Source organism: Maniola jurtina, chromosome 26, assembly GCF_905333055.1.
Source record: "Maniola jurtina chromosome 26, ilManJurt1.1, whole genome shotgun sequence".
Lineage (NCBI taxonomy): Eukaryota > Metazoa > Arthropoda > Insecta > Lepidoptera > Nymphalidae > Maniola > Maniola jurtina.
In genome coordinates, this window is record NC_060054.1 from 3,989,532 (window position 1) to 4,017,200 (window position 27,669).

The window sequence follows — 27,669 nt, forward strand, 5'->3', positions numbered from 1 at the left end:
TTAGACAGGTCGCTTGGCGGCACGGTTTGCATCATAGGTGGTATCCTTTCTTTTCTGTAATGACTTCGCCCTCGGTTTTCCTGAGTTACGTGTAAACTTTCAACTGTATAATTTTCCGCTTCCTTAGTGTTGCTTCCATTAGCAATTCTATTAGCATCTTCCCTAGCCGTGATTATTTTTTTCAATTCCTTTCGTATTTCGCTTATGGAATCATCTTTGGTTTTCAATTTCAACTCGTAAATAAGATCTTCAGGAAATTTACTGAATATAATAATGATAAATCAAAGGAACTGCGCGCGCCCAAGTATACAAGTATACATGTTGATGCCAAACTTATGAGATATTGTACCAGCTATTCTAGGTAACACATGTTTCTACAAATACAAATAAATAAATACCTAAATAAATATACCTACGCGCGGCCGCGGAGTCAAAACGTTTGACCAGAGAGAGGTGTTTTGATTTTTTTTTCTAAATTCTTGCGGAACCCCTACAGAGCTATCGCGGAACTCTAGGGTTCCGCGGAACACACTTAGAGTATAGCTGACGTAGATGGTTATGGTTCACGTCTTCTCCTAATGACTCAAGAACTCTCAAATGTTTCTCTATCTCGTTGAGCGCTCCTCGACATGACGTTATTGTCGATTCGGTTGTAGCCACCTTCGATAGTGCCGAGTAATGCGCATCAACTAGATGAGAATCCTTTCCATTTCTTTCTTTAAGAGTTTTAATCGCAATGCTGTTAAATCATTGTATTTGAAAACTGTTAATTATTTACCTGAGGCAAGTTACCATCAATTCGGGTAACCATAACTCGTCTTCTGCTTATATTTGACTGCTTTTTGCTTTGCTGACAAATGGGCTGACCTCATAGGTCAGATCCTGCACTTTTGTGAGAATTTGTAGTTGACATATTTGATTATTGACTTTTTTTTTTTCTGTATTTATTTTTATTGTGTAATTTAATTTAATTAGTGTAATTGGACTTAAAAGGTCCGTTCTAATTAAATAATTAATTAAATTAAAAAAAAAAAACTATAATCAATAATAAATTGACCAAGATGATTAGGTTCGGTTCATCCATATATCGCTATGCTCTTTGGATTATATTCTCAGCGTTAGGACTGTTAGCTGTTAGGACACAGGATGGAATTTATTTAATAGAGCCCCAGCAATTCTGAAATCAACCATTAAATGTGTTGTGGCAATTAAAATACCTTTGTCTAAACCGTTTAAAATTCCTCTTAAACCTCCCATTCTCCTCGGCAACCTGGGCGGTCTACTCGGCTTCCGGAGCGAGCTTGGATGGCTGGAGTGAAGACTTCGGCGGGGAGGGGCAACGCACGCACAACAGACGGAAACGTTTAAGTGCGGAAACCAGACCAGAGAGAAGAATGAAAACCTCCCATTCACAACTTCCACAACCCATCTACATAGTGTTACTTTACGGCTTCTATTAGCTTGTGAAAATGTAAGTTGATTTGCTCCTTCATCTAATGATTCTGGTTTATGCACACAATAATTACAATTTTCAAGCAAAGGGATGGCATCTCTAAAGTCCCTTTATTGGATTTATTGCGGTTTTTAAAATGGCAATAGTCAGACTTGCGCACCGAGGGTTCCGTACTACAGAAGAAATACAACGGTAAAAATTCCGTTTAATAACGAACCGCAAAACTAACTTTATTTGTAGAGGTTTATTGTTAATATCAAAATAACCCTTCCTTTCGGCTTTGCCGTAGTCGGGTAAAAAACTATGCTAGTTAAGCATTGGTTTTATTTTTCCTGTAAAATAGACATTTCTGCAACAAGTCGTCCAAAATGATGGCTTATTTGGACTCACAGTCTTTAGTCTTCAAAGTAAATCTTCATATCCAAATTCAAATGTTACCATTTTAGTAGAATTTTTCTTAAGCTGGCAACATTTTTTACCATAAACAATCGGTAAGTACTGGGTGTTTTTTTTAGAGGTATAGAACTTCGAATTGAAATAAAACACAAGAAAATCGTTTTAATGTCCATCAATTTGGCTTTATTGGAAGGATAATTTTATGCCATTAACGTTTAAATATGATTTCGGGCATGTGGCCGCCGCGGCTGGCTCGAATAAGGCCAATTCTACAGGTCCAATTTTCAACCACTTTTTCGAGCATATGGGGCCGTATGTTGGCAATAACGCCACGAATGTTGGCTTCCAAGTCCCCTAACGTTTCTGGTTTGTTGGCGTAGACGAGCGACTTCACATATCCCCAAAGAAAATAATCCAATGGTGTCAAATCACACGATCTTGGTGGCCAATTGACAGGTCCATTCCGCGAAATTATGCGCTCATCGAATGTTTCCTTCAATAAATCGATTGTGACGTGCGCTGTGTGGCATGTAGCGCCGTCTTGTTGGAACCACAACTCATCCACATTCATGCCATCCAATTCGGGAACAAAATAGTCGGTTATCATGGCTCTATACCGGTCTCCATTAACGGTAACTGACTCTCCAGCATTATTTCGGAAGAAGTATGGCCCAATGACTCCACCAGCCCATAGAGCACACCAAACAGTCAGTTTTTGTGGATGTAATGGCGTCTCAAGGGTCTCATGTGGATTCTCTTCACTCCAAATGCGGCAATTTTGCTTGTTGACGTAGCCATTCAACCAAAAATGAGCCTCATCACTGAACAAAATTTTGCGATGAAAATCAGCATCGAGATCAATCTCATTTTCGGCCCATACACCAAAATCACGACGCATTGCATGGTCTCGCGGCTTTAATTCTTGCACAAGCTGGATCTTGTAAGGTCGCAAGCCAAGATCTTTGCGCAAAATCTTCCATAAAGTTGATGGACAAAGCTCCAATTGCTGTGCACGGTGGCGAATCGATTCATTCGGGTCCTCTTCAACACTTTGCTCTACAGCGGCAATTGTTTCTTCGGTGCGCACTGTTCGACGTCTCTGCGGATGCGTATTATCACATAGAGTAAACGTAGTGCGAAAACGATCCATGGTTAACCGAATTAATTGCTCTGATGGACGATTATGTCGACCATAAAATGGACGGAGCTTGCGGTAAACTTCGCGAACTGAACCATTATTTTCGAAATAAATTTGCACGATTTGCAAGCGTTGTTCTTTTGTCAACCTGTTCATGATGAAATGGCAAACCAAACTAAATATTAATCACTTGACAGCTGACAAAATGGCCGCCAGTTAAAAAAGTGATGCCAACTTAAAGTTCTATACCTCAATAAAAAACACCCCTTAGTACAGACACAATGTCAAAGCAATCCGATGTGTGCCTACGTTCAGTCGAATCGTTGCAACATCCGGTCGGTAAAGCAGGTCCCAAAGGCGTAAAATGGCGACGCACCGGTACTACTTTCCATCGAATGACTTGCGATAACTTCTTCTCCTGTCGAAGACTTGCTTCCGTAAGGACGTGGGAACGAAAGGTCTGGGTGTGCTAGTGCTTACGTCGCAATATAACTCAACATCGCTTCCCTGTTCCTTTCTCTTGGCAAAACGAGGTGCACGACATCAATCAAAAGAGAAAGGATTTAGGAGAGTATCATCGTTTGTGTCGTGAGCTTGCATCACATGAAGATCGTTTTTTTACATACTTTCGTATGTCTCAAGATTTATTCGAAGAACTACATGAACTGCTCATCCCAAAAATAAGCAAATGTACCACAAACTGGAGGACACCTATTTCTACAAGAGAAAGACTTGTAATCTGTCTAAGGTAAGAAATATTTATTTTTTTAAATACATGTTCATTGCGTTATTATTATGAAAATCAATCAAAATCAGCTGAGTTGTAATCAGAAGTCGATGCTCCAAAATTAGTTACATGTAGAATATCGATTTCGCGTAGTGGTTGACGTAGCTGCTCAGGCTGTTGCAGGTATGATGAAGTACTGTTAGATAAATCTATAACAGCTACTGGGGATGAATCTTCGGGAACAGAATTGGGTACTGCATAGCAGACGGAGTCTTCGGTACTAATAATGGAATAGTGTGGTGAATTCAATATCTGGACGTTTTCTTGCAGTTCCTCTGTTTCTATGCTTGCAAATAACTTGGCTAGTAGTTCTACTTTGGCTTTTATCTGTTTGTCTTTGGAAAAACTTTTAAATGTTTGGGCATAACTTTGGAATAGGTGATCTATGGCATCATACTCTTGTTTTTTCTTATTTTGAAGAAAATTTATAACTTTATCCATTTCGCTGTCAGTTTTTTTTATTTTCTTAGCTCGTGAACTATTTGTGTCATTTGTTTGGGGCGTCTCTAGCGGAGGTGTTTCTGGCGGGGGTGCGCTTTGTGTTCTTGGTGGAGGTGTCTGTGGTGGAGGCGTCTCTGGAGATTGAGTTTCTATAGCTGACGATGTTTCTGGTGTAGGTTCTCGAATATTTGAAGTTCTTTCTCGATCTGTCAGAGTTGAGTCAAGGAACTGTAACTGGGAAGCCCAAGGCCATTTTGTAAATTTTTTTGCAGCTTGTCCTGTAGTACCTGCAACCTCTTTTTTGTATCTCATATAATTGTCCCTCAAGCTCTTCCATTTTTTTTTAGCTACTTCACCTATAAAATAAACATAAATTGTATTATTTTGTTTCAGGTACTTAGCTACGGGTGATTCACATCAGACCATAGCCTTCTCCTTCCGAGTAGGTCGTTCAACAGTCGGTGGTATTGTAAAAGAAGTCTGTACAGAAATCTGGAATACATTACAACCAGAATATATGCCATCGCCTACTGAAGAGACATGGAAACAATCAGAGAAGGGTTATAGGGAAACCTGGAACTTCCCGAATTGTGTCGGTAGTATTGATGGGAAACATGTCTCTATAAAGTGTCCCCAAAATAGTGGATCAGAATATTTTTGCTACAAGAAGTTTTTTTCTGTAGTTCTTCTTGCTATAGTCGATCCATGTTACAAATTCACCGTCATAGATGTCGGTAGTTACGGGCGGCAAAGTGATAGTGGTATATTCGAGAACTCAATATTTTATCGGCAATATATCCACGGAAAATCTCTGCTGCCAGATAAACCTCTTCCAGGCACCGAGGAGCCCGTACCTCATGTACTTATCGGCGACGAAGGTTTTGCTTTAAAAACATATTTGATGCGTCCATTCCCAAGAGCCTTAGCCACACAAGACGAAAGAAAAACAAATTTTAATAAAAGACTTTGCAGGGCACGTCGGGTGGTTGAAAATACATTCGGAATATTAGCACAAAAATGGCGCATTTTTTTACGACCTATTGACTGTGATGTGGACACATCAATTGATATTATTAAAGCTGCATGTTGTTTACATAATTACTTGCGAACAAAACAAGGTACAGCGATATTAACTCCGGAGTCGGAAGACGAAAACGCACCTATGCGTGCTTTAATAACTCATCGTCCAACAAATAGAAGATCAACGACTGCAGCATTCGAAACTCGTGAACAATTTGTGTCTTATTTTAATCAATAAACGAATTTTTTTACTTACCAGTTTCATTAATTTCTTTTCCGATTTGTGCCCACAATTTTGCCTTCATTGATATATCTTTATATGAACTATCCTTCGTATTATATAAGCATGGATATTTTCTAACCAATTCTATCAAATTTTCGATCATTATGCAGTATTTTATTATTATTTTACGCCTATTCACTCCGACGCTAAAATAAAATTTGTAAAAAAATACAACACCCGACGTTAAAAGCGTCCTAACGCCGCGACAGAGCGTTGCGTACTGCTAGCGCCGGCGCTCTGTTTGACGGTATTGTACGATGGTAGTACAACACATCTTAGCGTCATAGCGCGGCGTCAAGTTAACGCTCTGACGCGCGCTAAGTACGCGTCCTGTCTGACAAAGCCTTTATTGCCTTGGCTAGTATAGAAAAAGCCGGCTTCTGATAGTTCTGTTTGTTTTTGCATGTTTTGCGGCCAATTTCATGGTTTTCCTTTTTTTTTTTTATCAAGTTTCTTATAGAGATTTGATCCTTATAATTGATCCTAAAGATTGATCAAAGCCTAAATATCTACAAACGAAATCTTCTGTCAGACATTTTCTTGCTATGCTCATTTTTTTCCAAGGTGCTGCGCGTAATTTGAAAGAGTGTTGCTAGTCTTTCATTGCTCTCCCCTGTCCTTAATTTCACAATATAAATAACTAGAAGATGCCCGCGACTTCGTCCGCGTGGATTTGGTTTTTAAAGATCCCGTGGGAACTGTTTGATTTTCCGCGATAAAAAGGTGCCTAAGTCAATTACAGGGACTTACGCTACCTCGGTACCTTTCATACAAATCGGTTAAGCGGATAGGTTTTTAGGAATCCCTCGGGAACTGTTTGATTTTCCGGGATAAAAAGTAGCCCTATGTCCGTCCTCGGGATATAAGCTAACTCTGTACCAAATTTCGTCACAATCGGTAAAACTGTTGGGCCGTGAAAAGGTAGCAGACAGACAGACAGACACACTTTCTCATTTATAATATTAGTATGGATTAAGGTTTTTTTCGGATTTTTCAACTCCTGTGACAAACGTGGTACGCATACGGTATCTGAAGATGACTACGGTCTCCTGGAGATACCATAAAAAAAAACCGCGCTACTCACTCTACCACATGATGGTGTGGAAATGAGTTATTTGGCCAAAACGAGTGTTGGAGTGAACTTTGTGGTGCTCGTACGCTGAAACTATTGAGTCTATAAAAAAAGGTAGCTACATAAATTGTAGGAAATTGTCTCTAGTTTAATTGTTACATAACCATTTTTATCGTAAAATTCGTTGGAAAAAAGTTATCGTCAAAAAACTGTTTTTGGACACCATTTTTCCAAGATGGCGGCGCGAGCGGCAAAGATACGAGGTGGCAAAATGAAAATTCGGAAAGAGCACGTCGAAATCTATAAAACCACCAATTTGCATAACTCCCGGAAAACTTTCCATCTCAAATTACCAAATGACTGGGCTAAATAATAGCATAGATGGGGAGCCATATTATTCAGATTGTCAAAATCTAAACGGTGTTGATGTGCTCGTCCTAGTATATTCAAAATCTTATCAAATTGTGCACCAGTGAAATCTCGAAGATTAGAGGATAAGTCACCCCAAGATCCATTATCCAAGTGATAACGGACATATTCTAGCACTAATTGGAACAAAGAATTTGTTGTGTATCAATAGCATTTCTTAAGGAAAAGGGCCTTCCATGCACAGTCACCAAGTCCACTGTGTACGCAAAATAATTTAGTTTTTGAGAACTTTTTTTTAGGAGGAGTTTGGTTATTTTCGATATTATCAGAAATGTTTGAAACATTCAAATCATTTTCATCATTTGACTGTGTTACTTTGTTTTGATTTAATTTGTTTCGATCACTTACTATTTTGTACTCATCTGGATGATGGGACGATAAGTGAATTACTTCACTCTGAGCAGTATGGTTTTACTAAAAGGTCGATCAATAATAATGGATGCGGGCGCAATGCTTTTAAAGCATATATTCGATGCATGGGAGAACTCACAGAATGCAATTGGAATTTTCTGTGATTTGTCTAAAGCATTCGATTGCGTTGCGCAATGAGACTCTCTTGGCTAAATTGAACTATTTTCGCTAGCTATTATTAAATCGTCTAAATATGAAAAAACAAATTCAGTTTATAATTCGCGCAATCCGGGTTATTTTGCTGAAAATTTGCCTCTAAATCTTGTATCTATACTAATAAATAAAATTGGAGTGTCTGTCTGTAATTTCGAAATAACTACCTCATATTAAGCTCATATGGTTATTTGAACGATACCATAACTGAATCACACGTTTTTAAAATTTTTGTCTGTCTGTCTGTCTTTGAAAAGACTAATCTTTGGAACGGCTGAACCGATTTTGACGGGACTTTCACAGGCAAGTAGAGGATTGACCAGGGCATAACATAGGCTACTTTTTTAACCGACTTTCAAAAAGGGAGTTGTGTTTTTCTACCTATGTACACCGAAATCTCCGAGATTTCTGAACCGATTTGCGTCATTTCTTTTTTAATCGATAGAGGAACTTTGCGACATTGTTTTGTGAGGTTAAGGTTCAGGGTTGGTAATTAAAAACTTGTTGAACTTGTGTTTCCTTTATTCCTGTTCTACGTGTTCGACCCACGGCCGGTAGGTAGGGACTGGCTAGCGTCGCGCATCGCTCCACAAGTCATGCGATGCGTTTCTGCTTAGTCAGCCCCTACAATATTCCCCCCTTTTTTTGAAAAAAAAAAACCAATTTTACAATAGTTGTCTCGAAAATGGTACAGCATTACTTAAATATTTAATGACTATTTGGTACCGCTTGTACAACGCCAAGTAGGCGCGCACGTTACGAGAAAACAAAACGTCAGCGCATTGTTCACTCGTAACCTGATCACTTTGCGTACCTACTCGCGCTGTGTAATATTAACATATGCCTCTCTTATGGGGCGGCCTAATTCTAACACATTCAATTGTTGGATATATACTTGTAATAACTAATCGTATTATACTAAAACTGAAATAGGTAATGTTCGTCACTGCTACTAATAATGCACTGGTTGAGCGGTTGGTTGGGCTGCTGTACGAGCTGGCCCAGCCTGGGAACCGCGTCCTTGTTCCAAGGTTGACATGATGTCCTCCACCAGTTTCCCGTGTACTTTCCGCCTGCAGAACCGGCAAAACAGGAGAAAACACGCTGCACCGATTATTACGAATGCCATGATCGTCATAACGCCATAATGCTAGCGTCGCGCATCGCTCCACAAGTCATGCGATGCGTTTCTGCTTAGTCAGCCCCTACAGTTTCATAAAAAATTTGGAGTCCAACTCCTCAATCCTGATGCTGCAGGGGATCTGACCAATCCACGCGGGCGAAGCTGCGGGCATCAGCTAGTAGTCCATAAGTGTCAGGTCTGGATATCTTGCTGGCCAAGGAATTTCGCCTTATGTAGGAACACAACATCCCAAGAAGAACACTACGCAATCATCTAGTGAGTGGGTCGACTACACCACGAAAGCTAGGTCGGTCGGCTATATTGACGACAGAACAAGAAGCTGGACTAGTCAGAAGAATCATACGATTGGCTGATGTTGGAGTACCGTTTTGACATCAAAGATGTTGCGTGTACAGGCTTTTTCATTCTGTAAAATTAAGAAAATTCCAAACACTTTCAATGATGACAAAAACGTCGCGGGGAAGAAATGGTTGAGATTATTTCTCAAACGACACCCTGAATTAGCACTTCGTAAAGCACAGATGATGAATCCAGCTCGTGCTCAAAAATTAAATAAAGTTATTGTTAGCGATCACTTTTCCAAATACAAAAGTGTACTGGATAGACTTGGAATTGAACATGAACCTGAAAGCATTTACAACATCGCTGAAAAAAATTGACGCATATCCTTGCACCATCAGCAGCAAGTTCTGACAGCCAAAGGGAGAAAAAGAGTTCATCAAATAGCGAATGAGCATGCTGAAAGTGTGATTGTGGTAGGCTGCGGAAATGCTATAGGATCAGCTATTCCGCCAATGATATTGTTCAAAGGCAAGAGACTAAAGCCAGAATTCCGAGACAATTTACCTCCAGGCTCTCTGGTGAAGATGACGCCACAAGGAAGTATGACGACAGAAACTTTCATAGAGTTTATTAATCATTTGCATAAATACAGAACATCAGGGCCATGTCTCCTCATATTTGATGGTGCAAAATGCCACCTGGACTTTACTATTGTCGAGGAAGCTGAGAAATGTGGCATTATTTTATATTGTCTTCCGTTAAATACCACGCACGAGTTACAGCCCATGGGTAAATCTGTTTATCGTTCTTTTGAGCACCATTGGGACCAAGAGTTGATTAAATACGTCAGTCAGCATCCCGAACGAACCCTTAACAAGACAAGCTTCAATGTCGTGCTCTCACAAGTATGGTCGAAATGTATGACTATTACCAATATCTCGAATGGGTTTCGTGCTACAGGGTTATATCCATATAACCCAGATGCTATTCCTGAAGAGGCGTTTGCGCCCTCTGCGTTGTCAGAACTTCCAAATCCTACAAACCGTGAGAATATTGCTGTCTTATCTGATGAATCGGGGGAACAAGAGATTTCAACTGCAAATGTGGAAGATTCAGATGGGTCAGGCACAGATACAGAGAATTTACCACTGTCCTTACTCTCAAAAAACAATCTGAATGCTGGAACTCCACAGAAGACAATAGACAATCAATCAATCACGTGTGAGATGCATACATTTTTACCAACTAAAGTTGTAGCGACTGCTCCACGCAAGAAGTCTCTGAATTACAGGGCTCAAGAAGTAACAAAAGATTTGTTTGGTGACCGTGCTACAAATTCCACATCACAGATTACTGTACCATCGTCAAGAGTAGATGCTCCAGGTACTTCATCCATCATAAAGATTAACACAAAGACACCAAAATCAGCGTCAGTTACTGGCTGCATATCTGCACAACCTGTAGTTGCTGCAACGCGAAAGCGAACCTCAGTAAAGACTACGAAATCTGAACCAAAACGTGACGATAATAAACCTTCTTGGTACTGTCCAGCTTGTGAAGAAGATCGACTCGATGATATGCGACAATGTCTCACTTGTGGCATTTGGTATCATGAGGTGTGTGTTGGACTCACACCCGCTGATAAAATATTTTATTGTTCAGGAGATTGTTTAAAAAAAAAATATGAAAAAGGCTGATTAATATAGTACTTTTACATGATAAGAAACTCATTAAATCTGATTTAAAATGATCAAAAGTAATTAATGGGATCTCATTAGATTTAATATAAGTATTGACAATGTTTTGTATTCATTAAGAAGTTAAATGTTTACTTGTTTTTATTAAGGCTTTATTAAGACACAGGGTTCCCAATAAGGCCAAAGTGACATTTTAGTTGTGTTCACAAAAGTGTGATTTTTGTTTCTAAAGCAATTTTGTTTCATTTATTACAATGTTTAATATTTAAATATAAGTATTCCATATTACCAGTGCATTATTATTAAAAACCCGCTAGTTAGATGATAAAAAAAAATAAGGTAGGCCTTATTTGGGTCACCTACCTTATATATAGTTCTTTAAGTTTAAAAACAACTTATTTATTGAGATTTGAGCAACATTGAACACTGGGCTGGGAAAACATGGAAGCCTTAATGAGAACAAAAGGTTTAAATAGATATACTAACATGAAGGAGTCATCTCTTGCCTCATCTGCCGGCTCCTCGGTTTGCCGGATACTGCTTTCCATCTCGGCTGCAGCCGCTGCTCTCAGCTGTGCTCTAATGCGCAACAAGGAGGACTCCGACCGTGGCTTGGCCGGTGACATCCCGGGTTCTACTGTCGGTATTGGAGTAGAGGTGGTGTGAGAAATGTCACCTTCACTACCTCTGCGCGCTCTACTGCCCTCTGTTTGTGGAGAGCTTTCCGCACTCCTGAACTCTGCGGAACTAGGAGTCACTTCTGTAGAGTCGCCTATCGCCTGAGTCACTGGCGATTCAGCTGCGCTCTCGAAACCAACGCTGCCAGGTGATGAGGTGCACGTGCCTCCATCACGGTCGGTGTCATCCTCCAAAGGGGCAGGGATCCTCAGCCTGAGAGGCGGGCCTTGCTCAGGCGTAGGGTCCCGCCCTGGCCGTTTTGAGGAGGCCAGTCTCTTGGTGGCCTTGGTGTTTGCCCTACGGACCATAGAGGCAAGCTTCCTCGTTTGCTTTGCTGGCGAGCACGGCTTCGCCGTCGATCGCCCGCTAACACCCGACGATGTAGTTTCAGACATCCTGTGAAGACTGGACAATAGCGCCGGGTTTCAGTGGTTCTTTTGATGCGAATCGATCAATTCGTACTTAAAACTGCTCGCAAAATATATTCTTAAATTTGTAGAGCTCGACTCTACCCAAACTCCTGATAGAGTCACCCTTTTGGTGTCAATCAGTAGCCCTTGAAGAGGGCTAGTCAGCAGTGAAAACCGCTACGCGCCCCGGCGAATAGTTCCCGAGATATCACACTTTGAAAATTTCCAATATGGCCGGCCAAATTGTTGCCTAGATCCAGACTGAAATTGATAAATTAATATCTCGGAAACTACTGGGCGCACAGTAGCGTGCGACGGCTCGCCGTGGTCGTCCCGTTGCAGGCTATATTCTGACAGGTCTAAAAAACCAGGTTATGGGTCGACTCTATCCGGGGTCCTAGGCCGGCACAAGTGGTAGAGCCACAGAGAAGAGCTCAAAGAAAACCGCAACTCTCAGCGTTGATTAACGGCGAAGTTATGGCTTCTTGAAATTCACCAAGATGGCCGCCAATATGGCCGCCGATTTTGACAGAAGGTCCAAAAACGTCAGGTTTCAACCGAAACTGCCCGTGTTTGGGCTTGTTGGATAGGTTTTACAAAGACCTATTCGATTCTGGTAGCAACGTAATTCTTAAAGCAACCCCCGATTTTTGGGGGTTGAAAAACCTCGATTTTTACACTAAATTTACAATTTAAAATGTTTCCAAAAAATCTAAAAATTTGAAAAAAATTACTGGGCTTAGACTATCTTAATGCTATTTTTTGAGAGATATTGCAGGGCTGTTGCACCCCTATTTCGGGGACCACGTGGCAACCCCTAAAGTTCAAAAAATTATAACTTTAAAACTACTGAGCAAAAAATTTTGAAATTTATAATGCGTGTAAAGCTAATTGATATTTACAATTCAACTAAAAATAAAAGGGGGGTTGTCGATCTATATTTTGTTTAAATTAATTTTGAAATTGTGGCAAAATTTTAAAATGCAACAACTCTGCAACCACTCAACTTTAGTGAAGGACCGATGTATCGCCGTGTAGCTCTTGTTGTTCCCCGTCGACAGAAACTGCCAGCAGCGCCCTCTGACGTCGGGAAGTCCGAGCACGTGGCCACGTGGTTTTTAGTTTGTAGTTCTTTGTTTTCTCCGCGCGCATGCACGGGAAAAATCGAAACGAGGTGTCACCTTGTAGGTCTCAGTAAGGCGCTTCGAAGCACGTGTTGAAATCTGTGGGTCCTCGATCTGGTTTCGGCAGCGTTCGTCGTCAAAGTTTAAGAACCTTCAAACTTTGCGGTTTTTCCGTCACTGCAGATCCAATTTTGCACCAATTTTTAAAAACTTTTCAACACTTTGTAGCGCTCACTAATCCGCAACTTTTGACGTATAGCACTTGTCAATCGGTTGCAAAAAACCCACTTTTCCGAATTTTCAAAACTTTAAATTGCGCGGAGCGGACACAGAAACACTCGGGACGCGTGCGCTTTCGACTGCGGGCGACGGCGGAGAGAGAAAGAGAATAAATATACTACTAGTTGCTGAAGCCCGCGACTTCGTCCGCGTGGATTTACGTTTTTCAAAATCCCACGGGAACTCTTTGATTTTCCGGGATAAAAAGTAGCCTATGTGTTAATCCAGGGTAATAATATAATAATCTATCTCCATTCTAAATTTCAGCCAAATCGGTCCAGTAGTTTTTGCGTGATTGAGGACAAACATCCACACTTTCACATTTATAATATTATTAGATTAAATAGGTGCATTTCATTCAACAGAATGAAAATAATACTATGTAATCAATTAATTTATTAATTAGTATTATTTTCATTCTGTTGAATGAAAACTGGTACTCCAGCAGACTGTATTGCTGCTGCTATGATCTCAGATGCACGCACCATGGCTGCGCTGTCTCTCATAGCAGCTGCAATACTTTCTGCTGCAGTACCTATTGCTTCTCTTAACAATCTATTGTTCTCATTGAGGCTAGCCACTAAGCTGCCATGAACTGGTGGGCGGGGACGTCGATGGGGCCTTGTTCGATGTCGTTGTTGTCGATGGGGGCTATGTACCCGGGAAGAATTTTGAATTCTTGGAGTAGACTGTACTTCAGCTTCATTGTGGACTGGTGATTCTGGGTGCACAGGGGGCAGTATTTCGTGTAAAGGCTCTCCAGGTGGCACTACACCAGGACTTGGTGGCAAGGCCTGAAAAAGAGAGTTATATCTATACTATAAAGTGGTAAGATTTATATGTTTGTTTGTAATCGATGAATTCTGAAAGTAATGAAATGGTTTTGATAATTCTTTCACCATTGGACAGCTACTTTATTCAGTAATAGCATATACTATTATGTATATATGTCAAATTTCACCTCAGCAAAGCTGGGTGGTTCCACTAGTTAGGTATAATTTTTCTGAAAATATCAAGTATCCTATACCTTGAATTAAGTAAATATAATGTATTACCGCTTCTAGATTGACGAATCCATCTACAGAAGCAGACCCCACAATATCAAGGATTTTCTCCTCAATATCTGTAAGGCCTGCTCCTGCTGGCCCACCACCAGTTGCCCTGGTGGTGTCTCGCACCTTTCGAGCCTTTATTTTCACTTTGGAGACCCACAAATTCCAAATCTATAGACCGAAGAAAAAAGATTGTGGTTAACATCCTATTAGGAGGGTCTGGGGATCAATCCCAAGTATACACCTCTTACTGTCCGAAGTTATGCACATTTAAAGCAATTAAGTATCATGTAGTGATTCGTAAACTGTCGCGTTTTTAGGTGCGACAGGTAGGAATTAGTAAAACGCGAAGACGGTTTGATACTTATAATTATAGACAAACAATCTTACAAATAGGTTTGTGTCTTATTGTGGAACTAAATAAACTTAATAGATAGCTCAGTCGGGAGCGGCCGTAGGTGACGCGCTACAATCACAGGGTAGTTAATTGAGAATCGCATACGCATGAAGATACGTTGATCGTCCGAAGGTAAATAACTGGCCTTGGTCAGACGCCGAGGGCAGACACGGGCTCGCAGAAGACTCGCAGACGCGTCGGACTGCGACGATACTCGGGCGGCGCTGCGGTGCGGCGGCTCAGCGGTGCGGCTCAGTGCTTGTGTGTAGGCTACTCGACAGCAGTGTGTAGCGTGGCTTGTGTAGACCAGGGTTTCCCAAACTATGGGTCGCGACCCACTGGTGGGTCGCGAGCGAATATTAAGTGGGCCCTGCCTATAGTACCAACCGTCCGAGCCAGCGGCCGGGCGGCGGGCGACTGACGACTGACTTGACTGACGACGCGCGATCGGCGCGTCGTCAGTCTGTCAACTGGTATGTCAACAAAAGCAAGTGAAAAACTAATTGATTTATCAGAAGATTCGTCACAAAAAAATAGTTTCAATCGTAAGCAATTAACGAAATTCTGGCTCTCGGTTGCTGGTAGTCATCCATGCCTGTTTGATGAAGCTATGAAAGTCCTCCTCCCCTTTACTACCTCATACTAATGTGAGGCTGGGTTTTCGGATATGGTGAACATTAAAACTAAATACCGAAATAAATTGGACTTATCAAACTCACTGCGATTAAAAGTAACTAAAGTTGAAGTTGATGTCAAAACTGTAATGGCGAAACATAGGAAACAATTTCATCCTTCCCATTAAAATATAATTAAGTAATAAAAGATTGTATTAAAAACAGTTTGTTATTTCAAAAGTCCTTTATTAATATTGCTAACGCTTAAATTTCCTAGAGGTGGGTCCCGAGTTTGTAAACTTAAATCAGATGAGTCGTAGCCCATTCAACTTTGGGAACCACTGGTGTAGACAGTACGAAGTCGGTAGACACTTCGCCGGTGTGGTAGCAGTCAGGTTAATAGCAGAGCTTCAGTGTAACTGTTAGAGCTTCCTGGTAGAAGGAACCCTTAATTCAGGGTTACACAGAATTCACTACACTTATTTATTACTTTCACTTCACTCCTGCGTAGTGGTTGCAGGTAATAGAAATTAGAAATGTCCCTGAACTTGGAGGATTGCTTATTTATATTAAATTAGGCGGAAATAAGGAGTAGTCTCGAGTGTTCTGGATACAGGAAATGTTATTAGTTTGTAGGGAAAGTTTCCAGAAGGAGAGACTATTGATCGACAGATGTCGCTAGCGTATATGATTAATTTAATAGACTTGACAGATTACTTTAGAATGGAAAGCTATCTGTCGTTAGAGGTCGCTAATTTGTATGAGTAGTTTTATTTTAAAGAATGTTCTAGAAAAACTGTCATTGTTTAATTAGGCTATGTAAACTATTCTCCGACAGATGGCACTGCATGTTAATCAGTGTTGACATTGACGTCTGTCAATGTCAGGAGTTCTACTAGATAGTAATGTATTATGCGACCGCTAGATTTCGTTCGTAATTGTTTATTACAATTCCGTGATTCGATTTTTACGAATCACTACAATCACTTGCTTTTAAGTGCAGGAAAACATCTTAAGGAAACGCGCATGCCCAAGAGTTCTCCATAGTATTTTTAAAGGTGTGAAGTCTTGCCAATCTGTGCTAGACCAGCAGTGTGGTGATCTAAGCTCTTTTCATTATGTGAGGAGATCTGTACTCCGTAGTGGGTTGGCATTGGGAAAATTATGATATTGACGATAAGATGTTTTGAAAGAACAAACAAAACTAGAAGTCCCAACTTACATGCTGCCACTCCTGTACAGTCCTGCAGCATCCCAGCTGGTTAAGCTCAGTGCTTAATGCTGCCCAAAAATCAACCACTTCTCGAAGTGCTGTGTTTTCTGCGGGGAAGAAATTATTAATACATTAAGTACATGGCAATGGATAGATTGTACTCAATATATGTAATACATAAATACATATTTAACGCAGGCACTTGAGTTAAAGTAGGTTAATCTCCACTTATTTAACAGACGTCATTAAAAAGTAAATAAGTAGCTATGTAAAATACACGGACTTACCCCTCGCGATTCCTATATTAGCATGGAGCTTCTCTACTAAGTACTCCTGTTGTTTCTTATTTGCCCGTTTACGGGCTTGGCGCTCCGGGCGCTCCACAATATTATTATTATTCATGATAGTCTGCGTAAAAAATTGTTTGACAATACGATGGATCAGTGATCACTACCACAGATCACTACAGTGAACATAGGCAGACCTTACACAGTCAATTTAGATCGCGATCCAGATTGATAGTGTACGGAGTAGATTGACGGATTGATGCATCTGATCACAAAATATCTGGATATTTTGAAATCAAGATCGCGATCCACTGATCGTGATCAAGATTGAACGTGTAAACGCAGGGTCGCATCAGTCTACGCCAGCGGTTCCCGAATTCTTTTGGCTTCGGAACCCTTTTTGTTTCACCATTTTTCGGCGGAACCCTAGCTTTTAGTAAGAAGTAAACTAAAGACGGAAATACACTTACATCTCGTGGCGTGTGGTAGCGCGCCAGAAGCATATCGGTTTCATACATTTAATATGGTTAAAGACATACTTGTATGCCTTGTCGTGTCACGTCCTGTCAAATGTATGAAAACGTATGATCCTGGCGCGCCACGACATGCCACGCCACGTAAGTATATTTGAGGCATATAAAATCAAAGACAGCTAAGTGCCTTCATATCCAATTTGCAGGAAACAAAAAAAACGTTTCTCTAGTCTCAGAGTTAGGATGCTCATAATGTTCTGGGCTTTGATTATAGGGTCTGGGATATGTCAGTGGTTTTGGCTATCTTTATCTACTACTTCCAAATAATAAGATAAAAAATATTAAAAAAGCAAAACCCTTAGCTGTTATTGATACCGACGCCTGAACTTAGCTGTACTTGATTCTTACTCTAGTGAACGTAGCTATCTTTGATAATGACTGGCGCCATCTTGACTTCGCAATATTAGTGATGTTCCCAACACAAGTCGATATCACAGCCCATAATAATGTTAAACATATTATTTTAAGACAAATTTGAAAAAAAAATCAAAATATTAAAAAAAATCTCTTTTAATCACTTTTCATTTCAATTTAACCAAAATTAATTTAACAAAAACAATTTAATCAAATTTTCTTCTTGAAACAAAATTCTTTTCTTAGGCACTAAAAACTGTACTTATTGCTAAATCAGCTGTTTTTCAAGCCTCTCCAAAAAAACTTAAATCTTAAATCACGTTTCACCTCTGCTTTCACAATATTTTTACTATCATCGTTCTCTTCTCTATCTTGAATAACTGGTTACTTAATAATATTTACAAAAACGCACATACCTTACTTATATTAAAATAAAAAAATTAAACTCTTAAATCCGTTGTATCATCTCTGTTTTCACAATAATTTTCATTATCATCTTCCTCTTGTCTTTTTTGTATAACTGGTGACTTAATAATATTAACATAAAACTGACTTTCTTCTTTGGTTTCCCATTCAGCACCAAAATGCTTTTTTAATAGTGCATCTACATCTGTTATTTTTGCACGATTTATGGGTGCTCCTAATGGCAAGGTTGATGGGCGAATCATATTGGTCTTCATGCCCATTTTACAGAGGTTTACTGCTTTACCTATATCTGAACGAAAGTACAGTTCACCACGAATAAGCACATTTCCAGGACTTTTGGATCTTTTGATAATGAACCTCTTACATTCAGTTATTTTAAAAGGCCATCTGGCAGTCGGTTTTAAAACATCTTTTGCGGCGGTCTTGAAGTCTAAAATTTGGATGTCACGCATGTTAATTACTGTTGCATTTGTTGCAATGATGTCTATGTAATCTTGCGGCCGAATGATTACTTCTTGTTTTTGAAGAATTTTTTCAATATTTCCAAAAACTCGGTCTGGTGGCATGAAAGAATGTCCAGTGATGGGAAATATGATTTCAATTTTTTTCAAAGATGTATTGTCGAGAAGCCATTTTGACAGCATACATAGTAATATACTGTTTTTATTTTGTCCGCCACATCCGTCAGCCACTAGACGAACAGTATTGATTCCATGAAAATTGGTCTTATTTAAACGGTCGTACACTGCAGACGCTATTTGGTTGGAAGTTTTTCCAAATTCATTCTTTTGCAATTTGCAATTCTTTTCAACTTTTGCATATATATGGACGGACCATATATATGCAAAAGTTGTGTCTTTGTTCAGGTGAGCTTTGGAAGAACCCTGAACAATCGTAAAATTATAGAGGTATATTTGGCGACTGTAATATGCGCTCTGATCTGGCACTTTGGGCAGAGGATTATTTTTTTGGCAATCGAATGAGAACGTAATCATATCTTCGGCCTGTTCTCGAAGTAACTCAAAGAATGCCTTTGCCCGTAGTTTGTGGATTCTTTTCTCGATCATCAGGGATTTCTTTTTGGCCTGGTCGCTTTCGATTTTAATTTTTCCGTCCAACTCAATACACTTCGAGCAAACGTCTGTTCTCGGGTTGCCGAATCCTAAATTGAAGTCTCGGTTGAATATTGCACGAAAATAACTCTTCTTGACAATTGATTGACTGTATTCGGTTTTAAACATCTTATAAAGTTTGTTTATATTCAAATCACTATGAAGATATTTTCTCTCTATAGTCGCAGATCGACAGTAATGTGATTCTATGCATTTTAATTTCATTAAAAACTGGCGAACCAGATCTTTCTGCTCTTTATACTTATTTATTTTATGGTTTCCACCTCTGTTTTCTCTAGCACATTGTCCCGTATGATAAAAAACCTTCATTACAAACTCCACTCTATATTTCTTTATTCTAAGAGAACTCAAAAAAAAATTTTGGCAAACGGTCACAAATTCCTTCTTACTGTTAAAAATTCGGTACCGAATATTAAAATCCCTTCTAAGTCTTTTATTTTGGGTAGGGCGTCTTTTTTTAATTTTTTTAATTTGACAGCACTTAAGAAGAAAAGCATCTTGCACGCTTTTTTTCTTTGAAGCATAAAATGACTGGTGAAATTGTAGAAGTTCATTCATTGTAAGGCTTGTGCATTTCAGCATTGGGTTTTTATGCGAACAGTTAACTCGTTCAGGTAAACTAGTTGAAGAGTATCTGTGAAAAAACATTTTAAATAAGGAATCTGGTCTTGTAAAGCAGAAAGTGAACATAAATTTAAACGCGTGAACAGTCACGTTTTAAAACATTACTATCTAGTAGATATTATACTGGTTAGGTATAGTACCTACTGGTAGTCTGTAGGTACTGGTAGGTACGTTTGCCTGTACCTGCAGCAATAATCATAACTAACTGAGCCCTGGCCCCTGAGGTATAACCCACACAATATCTCGATCCCGTAGGAAAACCCAAAATTTCATTAAAATCCCCTTAGTAGTTTTTGCATGAAAGAGTAACCAACATAGTACATCCATCCCATCCTCAATTCCTTACAAACTATCGCGTTTACGACATTATAACAGTTTAAATCCTCAAACAAATTATCTACCTATTTCAATTTTAGTTTCGAAAAAATATTAGGGTATAAGTAGTTAGCTAGCGGATAAGCCGTGAAAAGATAACAGAAAGACAGACAGAGTTTCTTACTATAGTAAAAGTAATTAGTACTTATGCATTTTATGGACAGCAGTACATGTTAACATGAAAATAATATTCTTTTCTGACAGTAGAACACAATTTAAACAATGATTGGTATTAAGTACGAAAAATGAATTAGCGGTCGCAAGTTATCTATAGGTGTAGAGTGCCTACGAACGCGTGGTACATCACTAACCTTTCTCTCTTAGCAACATTTGCCTTCCAGTTCTCTGGGTTTCGTGTTCGTTTTCGACCTTTGCCCACACTTGCTGGTTGTACCGGAACCTCCATAATAATAGCTTTGCATAAAATTTTGCAAGAAAATTCACTAAAAACACTAAAAACGATAAAAAAAAATAGCTAGTGTGATAACGCGGTTGTATAGAAATCGCCATTTTGTTTGCTAGAATTCAAGCGCTGTGATTGGCTGTTCCGTCACCTAGCTATCTTTGAATATGACTTGGGTGCACCTAGATGTATTTGATCCCAAAGTCAATTTTCAAACTAAATTTGAAGGGCTTTAGCTGTATTTGTTTTTAAAAAAAAATAGGATAATGAGATGCAGTCGACTACTCACTAGATGTCTCCATACTCAGTTCAGTTTTGGAATGTGTGGCACTTAGCTACCTTTGATTCTATATGCCTCATTTCCGCCTTAACAGCAACATTTTTTTTCGTGAAATCACACCATCTGAGGCTTTTTGGATTGGTGCCCGCAAAGTTTGATGTTAAGAGAAAGACTTTTTAAGATAAAAATATTTACTTAGTTAGAAGAAAAGGTAATTACAAAAATTTTAATGTGATGAATGAAATCTCTTCATAGTTTTCCTTAAAATTACATCGAAGTCAGGTTTTATGTCCGACAATTGGATGCGGAGGTCTGGTGCAGCATTCAACCTACTCCTAAACTTATTTTTCGTGTAGGCGTACGCTGAAAACCCAGCCTCGCATCTGTAAGTTGTCACAAATGGGAGTAATGCTATGATAGCTTTTTCAGCAATGCCCGGGTATTCGTTTTTCAGGCCAATCCAAAATTGACTCGGGTTCATGATAGCTTCAGATTCGAAAAGTTGTTGGAGTGTGGATGAATTTTTAATATCAATTAAATTTTCATATTCCAATACAGTCAGTGTTAAAGGTTTGGTACTAATCCTAAATGGATTTCGGACCCATTCGATTTCCCGTAACCGAAGCTTTTCTTCTGGAAAATATTCCTCCAAAGATGTTTTTAGGTTTGTCAAATGTTCACGTATACTTATCTCTACGTCTGTAGCGATTTGAAGATGATTATATTTTTTGAGAAATTGCTCAAGTAGTGGAAAACACTCATACCTTTTTTGTCCAAGACATTCAATCCACAAGGCGATTTTCTCTTTCAATGAAGATACTTTGTCACTCACTGTAAATATGGTTATCATTCTTCCCTGCAAAGAGCTGCTCACTGTGTTCAGTTTATCAAATATGTCAGCCAAATAAGCCAATCTCATCAACCATCGCTCGTCTCGTAACAGTTCAAGATAGCTAGCACTTGCAGGCGAAGGAAGGGTCTGTAAGAAAACTTTCAGTTCATCGCGCAATTCATATAATCTGTTTAAAACCCTTCCTCTGGAAAGCCACCTCACTTCCGTGTGTAGAAGGAGTGATTGATGCTGACTTTTCATGTCTTCACACGTTTTTTTGAATAGCCTTGACTGCAGTGGACGTGTTTTCACAAAATTGACGATTTGTACGGCTTGATCAAGGACTTGTTTTAAATCAGATGGCACTCTTTTCACGGCAAGAGCATGACGATGTAAAATACAATGACTGCTAGTACAATTTTGCGCAACAGTTTTAATTCTTGACACTGTTCCTTTTACTTTACCAATCATGGCTGCAGCTCCATCGCTGCATACATCAATACATTTATTCCAATCAATTTTGTTTTTTTTCATGTATTCATCAATAACTTTAAAAATTTCTTCTCCAGTTGTATTGGCCTCCAAAGGAGCACAGAGAAACAAATCTTCTTCGATAGATTCTCTGTATGGATATCTGACAAAAACTAGCAGTATTGCTAGTCCGGCAACATCCGTACTTTCGTCCAGTTGCATTGCAAATGCATTGCTCTCTTTCAATCTATCAATCAATTCATCTTCAATGTGGTCTGAAATCTTATGAATACGGTCAGATACGATGTTGTTCGAACACTGTACCGTTGCCACTTTCTTAGCTGAATCCTCTCCAAGCAAGCAGGCAACAACTTCAGTCATGCATGGTTTCAAAAAATCCTCGGCTATTGTGTGAGGTTTTCCAGCTCGTGCAATCTTATAACTTAGCATGAATGAGGCTTTCGTGGCGTTTTCATTATCAGTTTTTGCATATTTTTGTAAAGCGGTCACACCTGCTTGATGTACATCTCTTTGTCTTTCAAAAAAACTAATGTTTTTATTTTTGAGGTGAGGATGATTAGTATCAAGGTGACGCTTAAGCTTTGCAGGTGCCAGGGAGCTATTCAACAAAATCTTGCTGCAAACAACACATTTTCCATCAGGATTTTCAGCATTCCCTATCGGTATAAATCCATAGGACAGATAGGACTCATCATATTTTCTCTTTTTTGAAGATATTCCCGCTTGACGTTCAGTATGGTCGGTAGTAGATGGTATCACTGAGTTTTGCTGATTTTGTTCAACAAAAGTGTCTTCCGTACCAATACCCTGAAAAAAAAATGCAATAAAAAACAGTTCGTATAAGCGCGGACACATACGTGTAACTTTAACAAATTGAAATAAATTATAAAAAATAGAATTAAGTTCTTACTGAACAACTAGCACCACTGGTAATTTCCGTTTTTTTTTCAATTGTCTCTCCTTCTGGTGAAGATGAGACTTGGTCAAAAGCTTGATTAGATTGATAAGTATTAACATTACTGTCCACAAAGCTAGCACCACGTTTCCCCTTAGCAATCCCAGGTTTTAGCCATTTATCCATCGTGAACTGTAAGTAAAACACAGCAATATTTTAGGCAAAAACGACCTGTTTTTGTGGAACTATTATAAGTAGCATTTGATTTATCATTATAATACGTAAAAATAATAAAAACATACCTGCTTAAAACAGTGCTCGTAAAACTATAAACAATCACTATCTAGGTACGGAATTTATTCTTAGCTTATTTTCGAGTTTTAAAATTTGGTATCAAAAACTTGATCACGTGCAGTCCTAGTAATCGTATTGACTCAACTGAATGGTCGCAAGCTGCCGCGGTATGCCGCGGGCGGCGGGAGAGCGACGAACGGCGCGGGCGGTGGGAGGACGACGAGCGGCGCGGGCGGTGGGAGGACGACGAGCGGCGCGACCGGGCGACGCGACACGTGACACGCACAGCGTACCTACCTACCTACATGGCGCCTAAGGCCGGGTTCCCACTATGCCGGACCGGCAGATCTGCCGGAAACCGGACACCGGACAGAGTGTTCACATTTAAAGCACCTCAGTTGAATTTGGACCTGTGCCCACAATGGACGACGAAATTGTTGTGTTGTGGTGGTGGTGGTACAGAAGGCAAAATAAAAGAAGAAAGTATTGGGTACATCCTATTTTACGGGAAAGATTTACACTAGGGACATTTGAAACATTGATGGGTGAACTTAGAAGTGACGGATCAAAGTTCTTCAATTATTTTCGAATGACAACAACCACTTTTGACGATTTACTGGGACGACTTTCACCAGGCATAAGAGTACGAAATACAAGTTTTAGAGAATGTATTTGCCCAGAACAAAGATTGGCCATTTGTTTAAGGTAAAGTGTGTGTGTGTGTTCTTTTGACAATAAATAATTATTAATTAAAAATGCAAATTAGTCACTTAAGTATTTATTTGTACTCAAATTTAAAACCCTTCAAAATCTAAATATTCTGACTCTTGGGAGTATATGGAATGAGTAGATGCTGTTGGCGAAACTGGATTCACTGGAATTTGGGAAGAAGTTGATGGTATAGGTGTTGTAGAGTATCCAGAGTGTTGATCTTGCGTAGGTGTCGCCTGTTGATTAGGATGTGTGTAGTATCCAGAGCGAGTATACTGATCTGGTCCGGTCATCTGATTATAATGACGCCAATGTCCGTAATTCTCTCTCTCATAATTCCTACTTTTAATTTTTTGCAACATTGTCAGGACGCTGGCTTGAAATTCTAAAGTCTCTTCGATAGTTAAAGTGTTCAAGACTGGTATAATGCCTTTGAAAAAAGAAAGATGATGGTTTTCTTTTTCTGGGTTCATTCTGGAATCCAAAAACTTTGACATCTTCTCATTTACTTCTTTATTATCAATTGTTCTTTTATCTTTAATTAAAGATGAACGAAAATCTGATTCCATGCCTACTTCAGTCTCGGTTCTTGCTTTTTTTGAACCCGACTCATGAGGCGGTCGAGGTTCGGAGACCTTTTTCAAAAACATTAATTGCTCGTGATATAAATAATTTCGTGTCTTTTTGGCCGAAGATCCAGATTTAGACTCATCTTTTTGTTTTTTCACCGTCTTAAGCCATGAATCTCGTATATTATTCCATTTAGTTGAAACCAGTTTTCCTGAAATAAATAAAAAAATATCAGAATTGAATTTATTTATTGGTGACATATAATGTAATATGTAGTAACAAAATATACTTTTTTCAGATATTTAGCTTCAGGATGTTCATTCAAAGAAATACATTACTCATACAGAGTAGGCGTTTCGACAATAAGTAAAATAATAAAAGAAATGAGCAACGTCATTTGGGAAAGCCTACAGACAGATTTTCTTAAGCTGCCTGATACTGAGAGAGAATGGGAGGACATCGCTTTAAGATTCGAAAGAAAAGCCAACTTTCCTCACTGTATTGGAGCAGTAGATGGCAAACATATTAGAATTTTGAAGCCAGCCAAGAGTGGTTCTATGTTCTTTAATTACAAGGAATATTATTCTTTTGTATTAATGGCAATTGTCGATTCAGAGTACCGATTTATTTTTATCAGTGTGGGCTCGTATGGCAAGGAATGCGATTCCACTATATTAAAGGATAGTATATTTTGGAAAAAAATCAATGATGGTACTTTAAATGTACCAAAGCCTCGACCACTTCATACAAACATGCACGAGGAATTACCGTTTATACTAGTTGGCGATGAAGGCTTTGCTTTAACACCTAATCTCCTACGTCCATATGGAGGTACACATTTGAATAATGATAAAAAGATTTTTAACTATAGGGTAATTCCGGGGGAGATGGCCCTATTAACTTTGAAGTCTGATTGTCAAAGAATCATAATAAATCAAACGATTACTTTAATCACAAACGAAACTTTAATTATATTTCTTATTAAATGTTAACAATAATCAGTCTTAAAATAAACAAAAATAATCATTCAGGCATGAAATAAAAATCTTACGATTGGCCATCTCTCCCCGTTTGTCCGGGTATGATGGCCATAGGAGTGGGGGAGTGATAGCCAGTACTCTTTTTCCCTTTCCCTTTGCCCTTACGTCCTTTCAACTCCTTCTTTTTCTTATTGCCGCAGACGGAGCACATATCCTCAAACTCCGTACAATTTTCATGCGTCCAGAGCATACAAATATTACATTGCAGCCAGTCTTCGACGAGTTGGGTCTTATAATAATTTTCTCCACAGCCTCTACAGTTATCTTCTTCTTTGTCGTCGTTCTCACTTTCAGAAGTATCACAAAGGGACATGGGGACTTCTTCACAGCTACTGTCTGAGATCCTTCGAATGGCTTTCCGTTTTCTAACAGTCTTGTTTTCCTTATTTCTATCAGTCTCTATTTCTTGTTTAATCTTCTTTGGTCTCTTGAGCTTCTCTTCCTTTTCTTTTTCTTTTATTTTTTGCTTGGCGATGTAATCTTCAGACGTCAAAAGCATACTAACCTGCTTGGCGCGTTTACAGGCTTCTTTAATTTTGTTAGGCAACGGCGATATTTCATTCAGTACTTTTGTTGGTGTAGGTTTGTCAATGTGGCTATTATCACATGGAATTTTAAAGTAAGTGTTTATTAAATTAATTACTGTTTCTTCTAAGTCGTGGTAAGATTTTTCTTGCTCTTCTACTCCGAACAAGACTAGGTTCTTGCGTCTAGTATACCTTTCTAAGTAGCTTATTTTTGTGCATTGTTCATGGACTTTTTTCTCCAAAAGTTCGTTTTTTAATTCCAAACTGTTAAATTTTTCGTTAATATTGTTATTTATTGTGTTCTTTATATCTTCCTTCATCTCCAGCATATCTTGTTTTTGCTGTTTAAGATCTTGTTGCATGATTACTAACATATTTTTTATTTCTTCCATGTTGTATTAAGATCTGGGTATAGTTTATGATTAGAAGTGACACCAAGCGACCTCTATGAGTTGCGTTTAGAATGTTTTGGATTATCGGCGTTCACTCATGTAAATCGCGCTTTCGGTAATTGTAGCGATGTCAATCTTTGACACTAGGTGGCGGCTGCGATAGTGAACAAGTCTCTAATTCTAAAGGATTTTTACTTGGTAGTTGTCGGTTCTCTTGGTTGGCAAGTCTCATCAGGGGTTGGCTGAGTGATGTCGTGAACTATCAGTAGATGGCGTTGCGAAGTAGATCTTGATCAATATTCGTTAGGATTGTTGAGTCATTAATTTGCACTTTGGAGGTTATTTTAACTACAATCTTTTTAACTCATCGGTTTGAACACTTTTCACAGCTTTTTCGGATTTCAACTGTTAACAAATACGCACAACAATGTAATTGATACTCAAATTTTTTCTTATTTTCGTGAAATAACAGTTTTCTAGGTGACGTTTTGACGAATCTTATTTGGCACTTTTTCACTATTTTTATTGCTTGTAAACTGTGTTCTTTATAATGTTCAGACAAGTTTATACACTATTTACATAATTTAGCACTTTTTCACTTTCTTTATGCACTTAATTATTTTTAAACTTGATTTAATTACGAGTACGATGTCAACAGTGGCACTGTGGCGCCCTCCACATGTGATAATAGCCACATTGAAGCTGTTAGGAGACTGGGAAAGAAAGGTGAAAAAGTCAGGCCGGTTGTGATATCGTTCTCTACAATGGGATTTAAAATCAAAATTCAAAAAAACAAGCAATGTCTACAGAACACCTCATACTACATTAAAGAAGATTACCCAATGGAAGTTCTGAACAAGCGTAAGGAGCTGCAAAGCCAACTACAGAAGGAGAAAGAGGCAGGCAATACTGCCTTTATTAAATACGATAAACTTATTATATTGAACAAGAACAAGCCCGCTTCTCGCAACTACTTAAACAAGAGAAATCTCTCAGAATCCCCGGAGACATCTCACCCTAACAGTCAA

The 27,669-nt window shown here is 39.0% G+C and overlaps 5 protein-coding genes and 2 pseudogenes across 5 annotated transcripts; 1 reads left to right on the forward strand and 6 right to left on the reverse strand.

Annotated features, from left to right (window-relative positions):
- Nucleotides 1-1,976: 1,976 nt before the first annotated feature.
- LOC123878637 lies at nt 1,977-18,077 on the reverse strand. The gene is made up of 2 exons (XM_045925951.1): nt 18,064-18,077; nt 1,977-3,253 (listed from the first exon to the last, which is right to left on the reverse strand). Exon 2 carries the CDS (start codon nt 3,141-3,143, stop codon nt 2,058-2,060), a length of 1,086 nt encoding a protein of 361 aa, XP_045781907.1. The 5' UTR covers nt 3,144-3,253; nt 18,064-18,077; the 3' UTR covers nt 1,977-2,057.
- Nucleotides 3,369-5,864, reverse strand: LOC123878436 (annotated as a pseudogene).
- Nucleotides 8,731-10,885, forward strand: LOC123878437 (annotated as a pseudogene).
- Nucleotides 13,479-17,263, reverse strand: LOC123878439. The gene is made up of 5 exons (XM_045925611.1): nt 17,231-17,263; nt 16,761-16,881; nt 16,483-16,580; nt 14,253-14,420; nt 13,479-13,991 (listed from the first exon to the last, which is right to left on the reverse strand). The coding sequence occupies exons 1-5, from the start codon at nt 17,261-17,263 to the stop codon at nt 13,596-13,598; spliced, it is 816 nt and encodes a 271-aa protein (XP_045781567.1). The 3' UTR covers nt 13,479-13,595.
- On the reverse strand, nt 17,808-20,968 carry LOC123878611. Its single transcript, XM_045925910.1, has 2 exons — nt 18,903-20,968; nt 17,808-18,860 (listed from the first exon to the last, which is right to left on the reverse strand). The coding sequence occupies exons 1-2, from the start codon at nt 19,894-19,896 to the stop codon at nt 18,088-18,090; spliced, it is 1,767 nt and encodes a 588-aa protein (XP_045781866.1). The 5' UTR covers nt 19,897-20,968; the 3' UTR covers nt 17,808-18,087.
- Nucleotides 20,969-21,039: 71 nt separating this feature from the next.
- Nucleotides 21,040-23,711, reverse strand: LOC123878607 (zinc finger BED domain-containing protein 5-like). Its single transcript, XM_045925906.1, has 2 exons — nt 23,410-23,711; nt 21,040-23,299 (listed from the first exon to the last, which is right to left on the reverse strand). The coding sequence occupies exon 2, from the start codon at nt 23,065-23,067 to the stop codon at nt 21,115-21,117; it is 1,953 nt and encodes a 650-aa protein (XP_045781862.1). The 5' UTR covers nt 23,068-23,299; nt 23,410-23,711; the 3' UTR covers nt 21,040-21,114.
- A 1-nt stretch (nt 23,712) lies between these two features.
- On the reverse strand, nt 23,713-25,547 carry LOC123878660. Its single transcript, XM_045925972.1, has one exon. It carries the CDS (start codon nt 24,940-24,942, stop codon nt 24,196-24,198), a length of 747 nt encoding a protein of 248 aa, XP_045781928.1. The 5' UTR covers nt 24,943-25,547; the 3' UTR covers nt 23,713-24,195.
- Between the last annotated feature and the right edge of the window lie 2,122 nt (nt 25,548-27,669).

Bases quoted from the DNA above. Each gene is read 5' to 3' on its own strand.
- LOC123878637 (XM_045925951.1), bottom strand. From the start codon at position 3,143: ATGAACAGGTTGACAAAAGAACAACGCTTGCAAATCGTGCAAATTTAT.
- LOC123878439 (XM_045925611.1), bottom strand. From the start codon at position 17,263: ATGCTTCTGGCGCGCTACCACACGCCACGAGAT. The intron at 16,581-16,760 runs GTAAGTCCGTGT...TCTTCCCCGCAG, and splicing joins TAATATAGGAATCGCGAGGG to AAAACACAGCACTTCGAGAA. The intron at 14,421-16,482 runs GTAAGTTGGGAC...TTCGGTCTATAG, and splicing joins CTGTACAGGAGTGGCAGCAT to ATTTGGAATTTGTGGGTCTC.
- LOC123878611 (XM_045925910.1), bottom strand. From the start codon at position 19,896: ATGTTCACTTTCTGCTTTACAAGACCAGATTCCTTATTTAAAATGTTT. The intron at 18,861-18,902 runs TCCATATATATG...GCAAATTGCAAA, and splicing joins TTTTGCATATATATGGTCCG to AGAATGAATTTGGAAAAACT.
- LOC123878607 (XM_045925906.1), bottom strand. From the start codon at position 23,067: ATGTGTCCGCGCTTATACGAACTGTTTTTTATTGCATTTTTTTTTCAG.
- LOC123878660 (XM_045925972.1), bottom strand. From the start codon at position 24,942: ATGTCACCAATAAATAAATTCAATTCTGATATTTTTTTATTTATTTCA.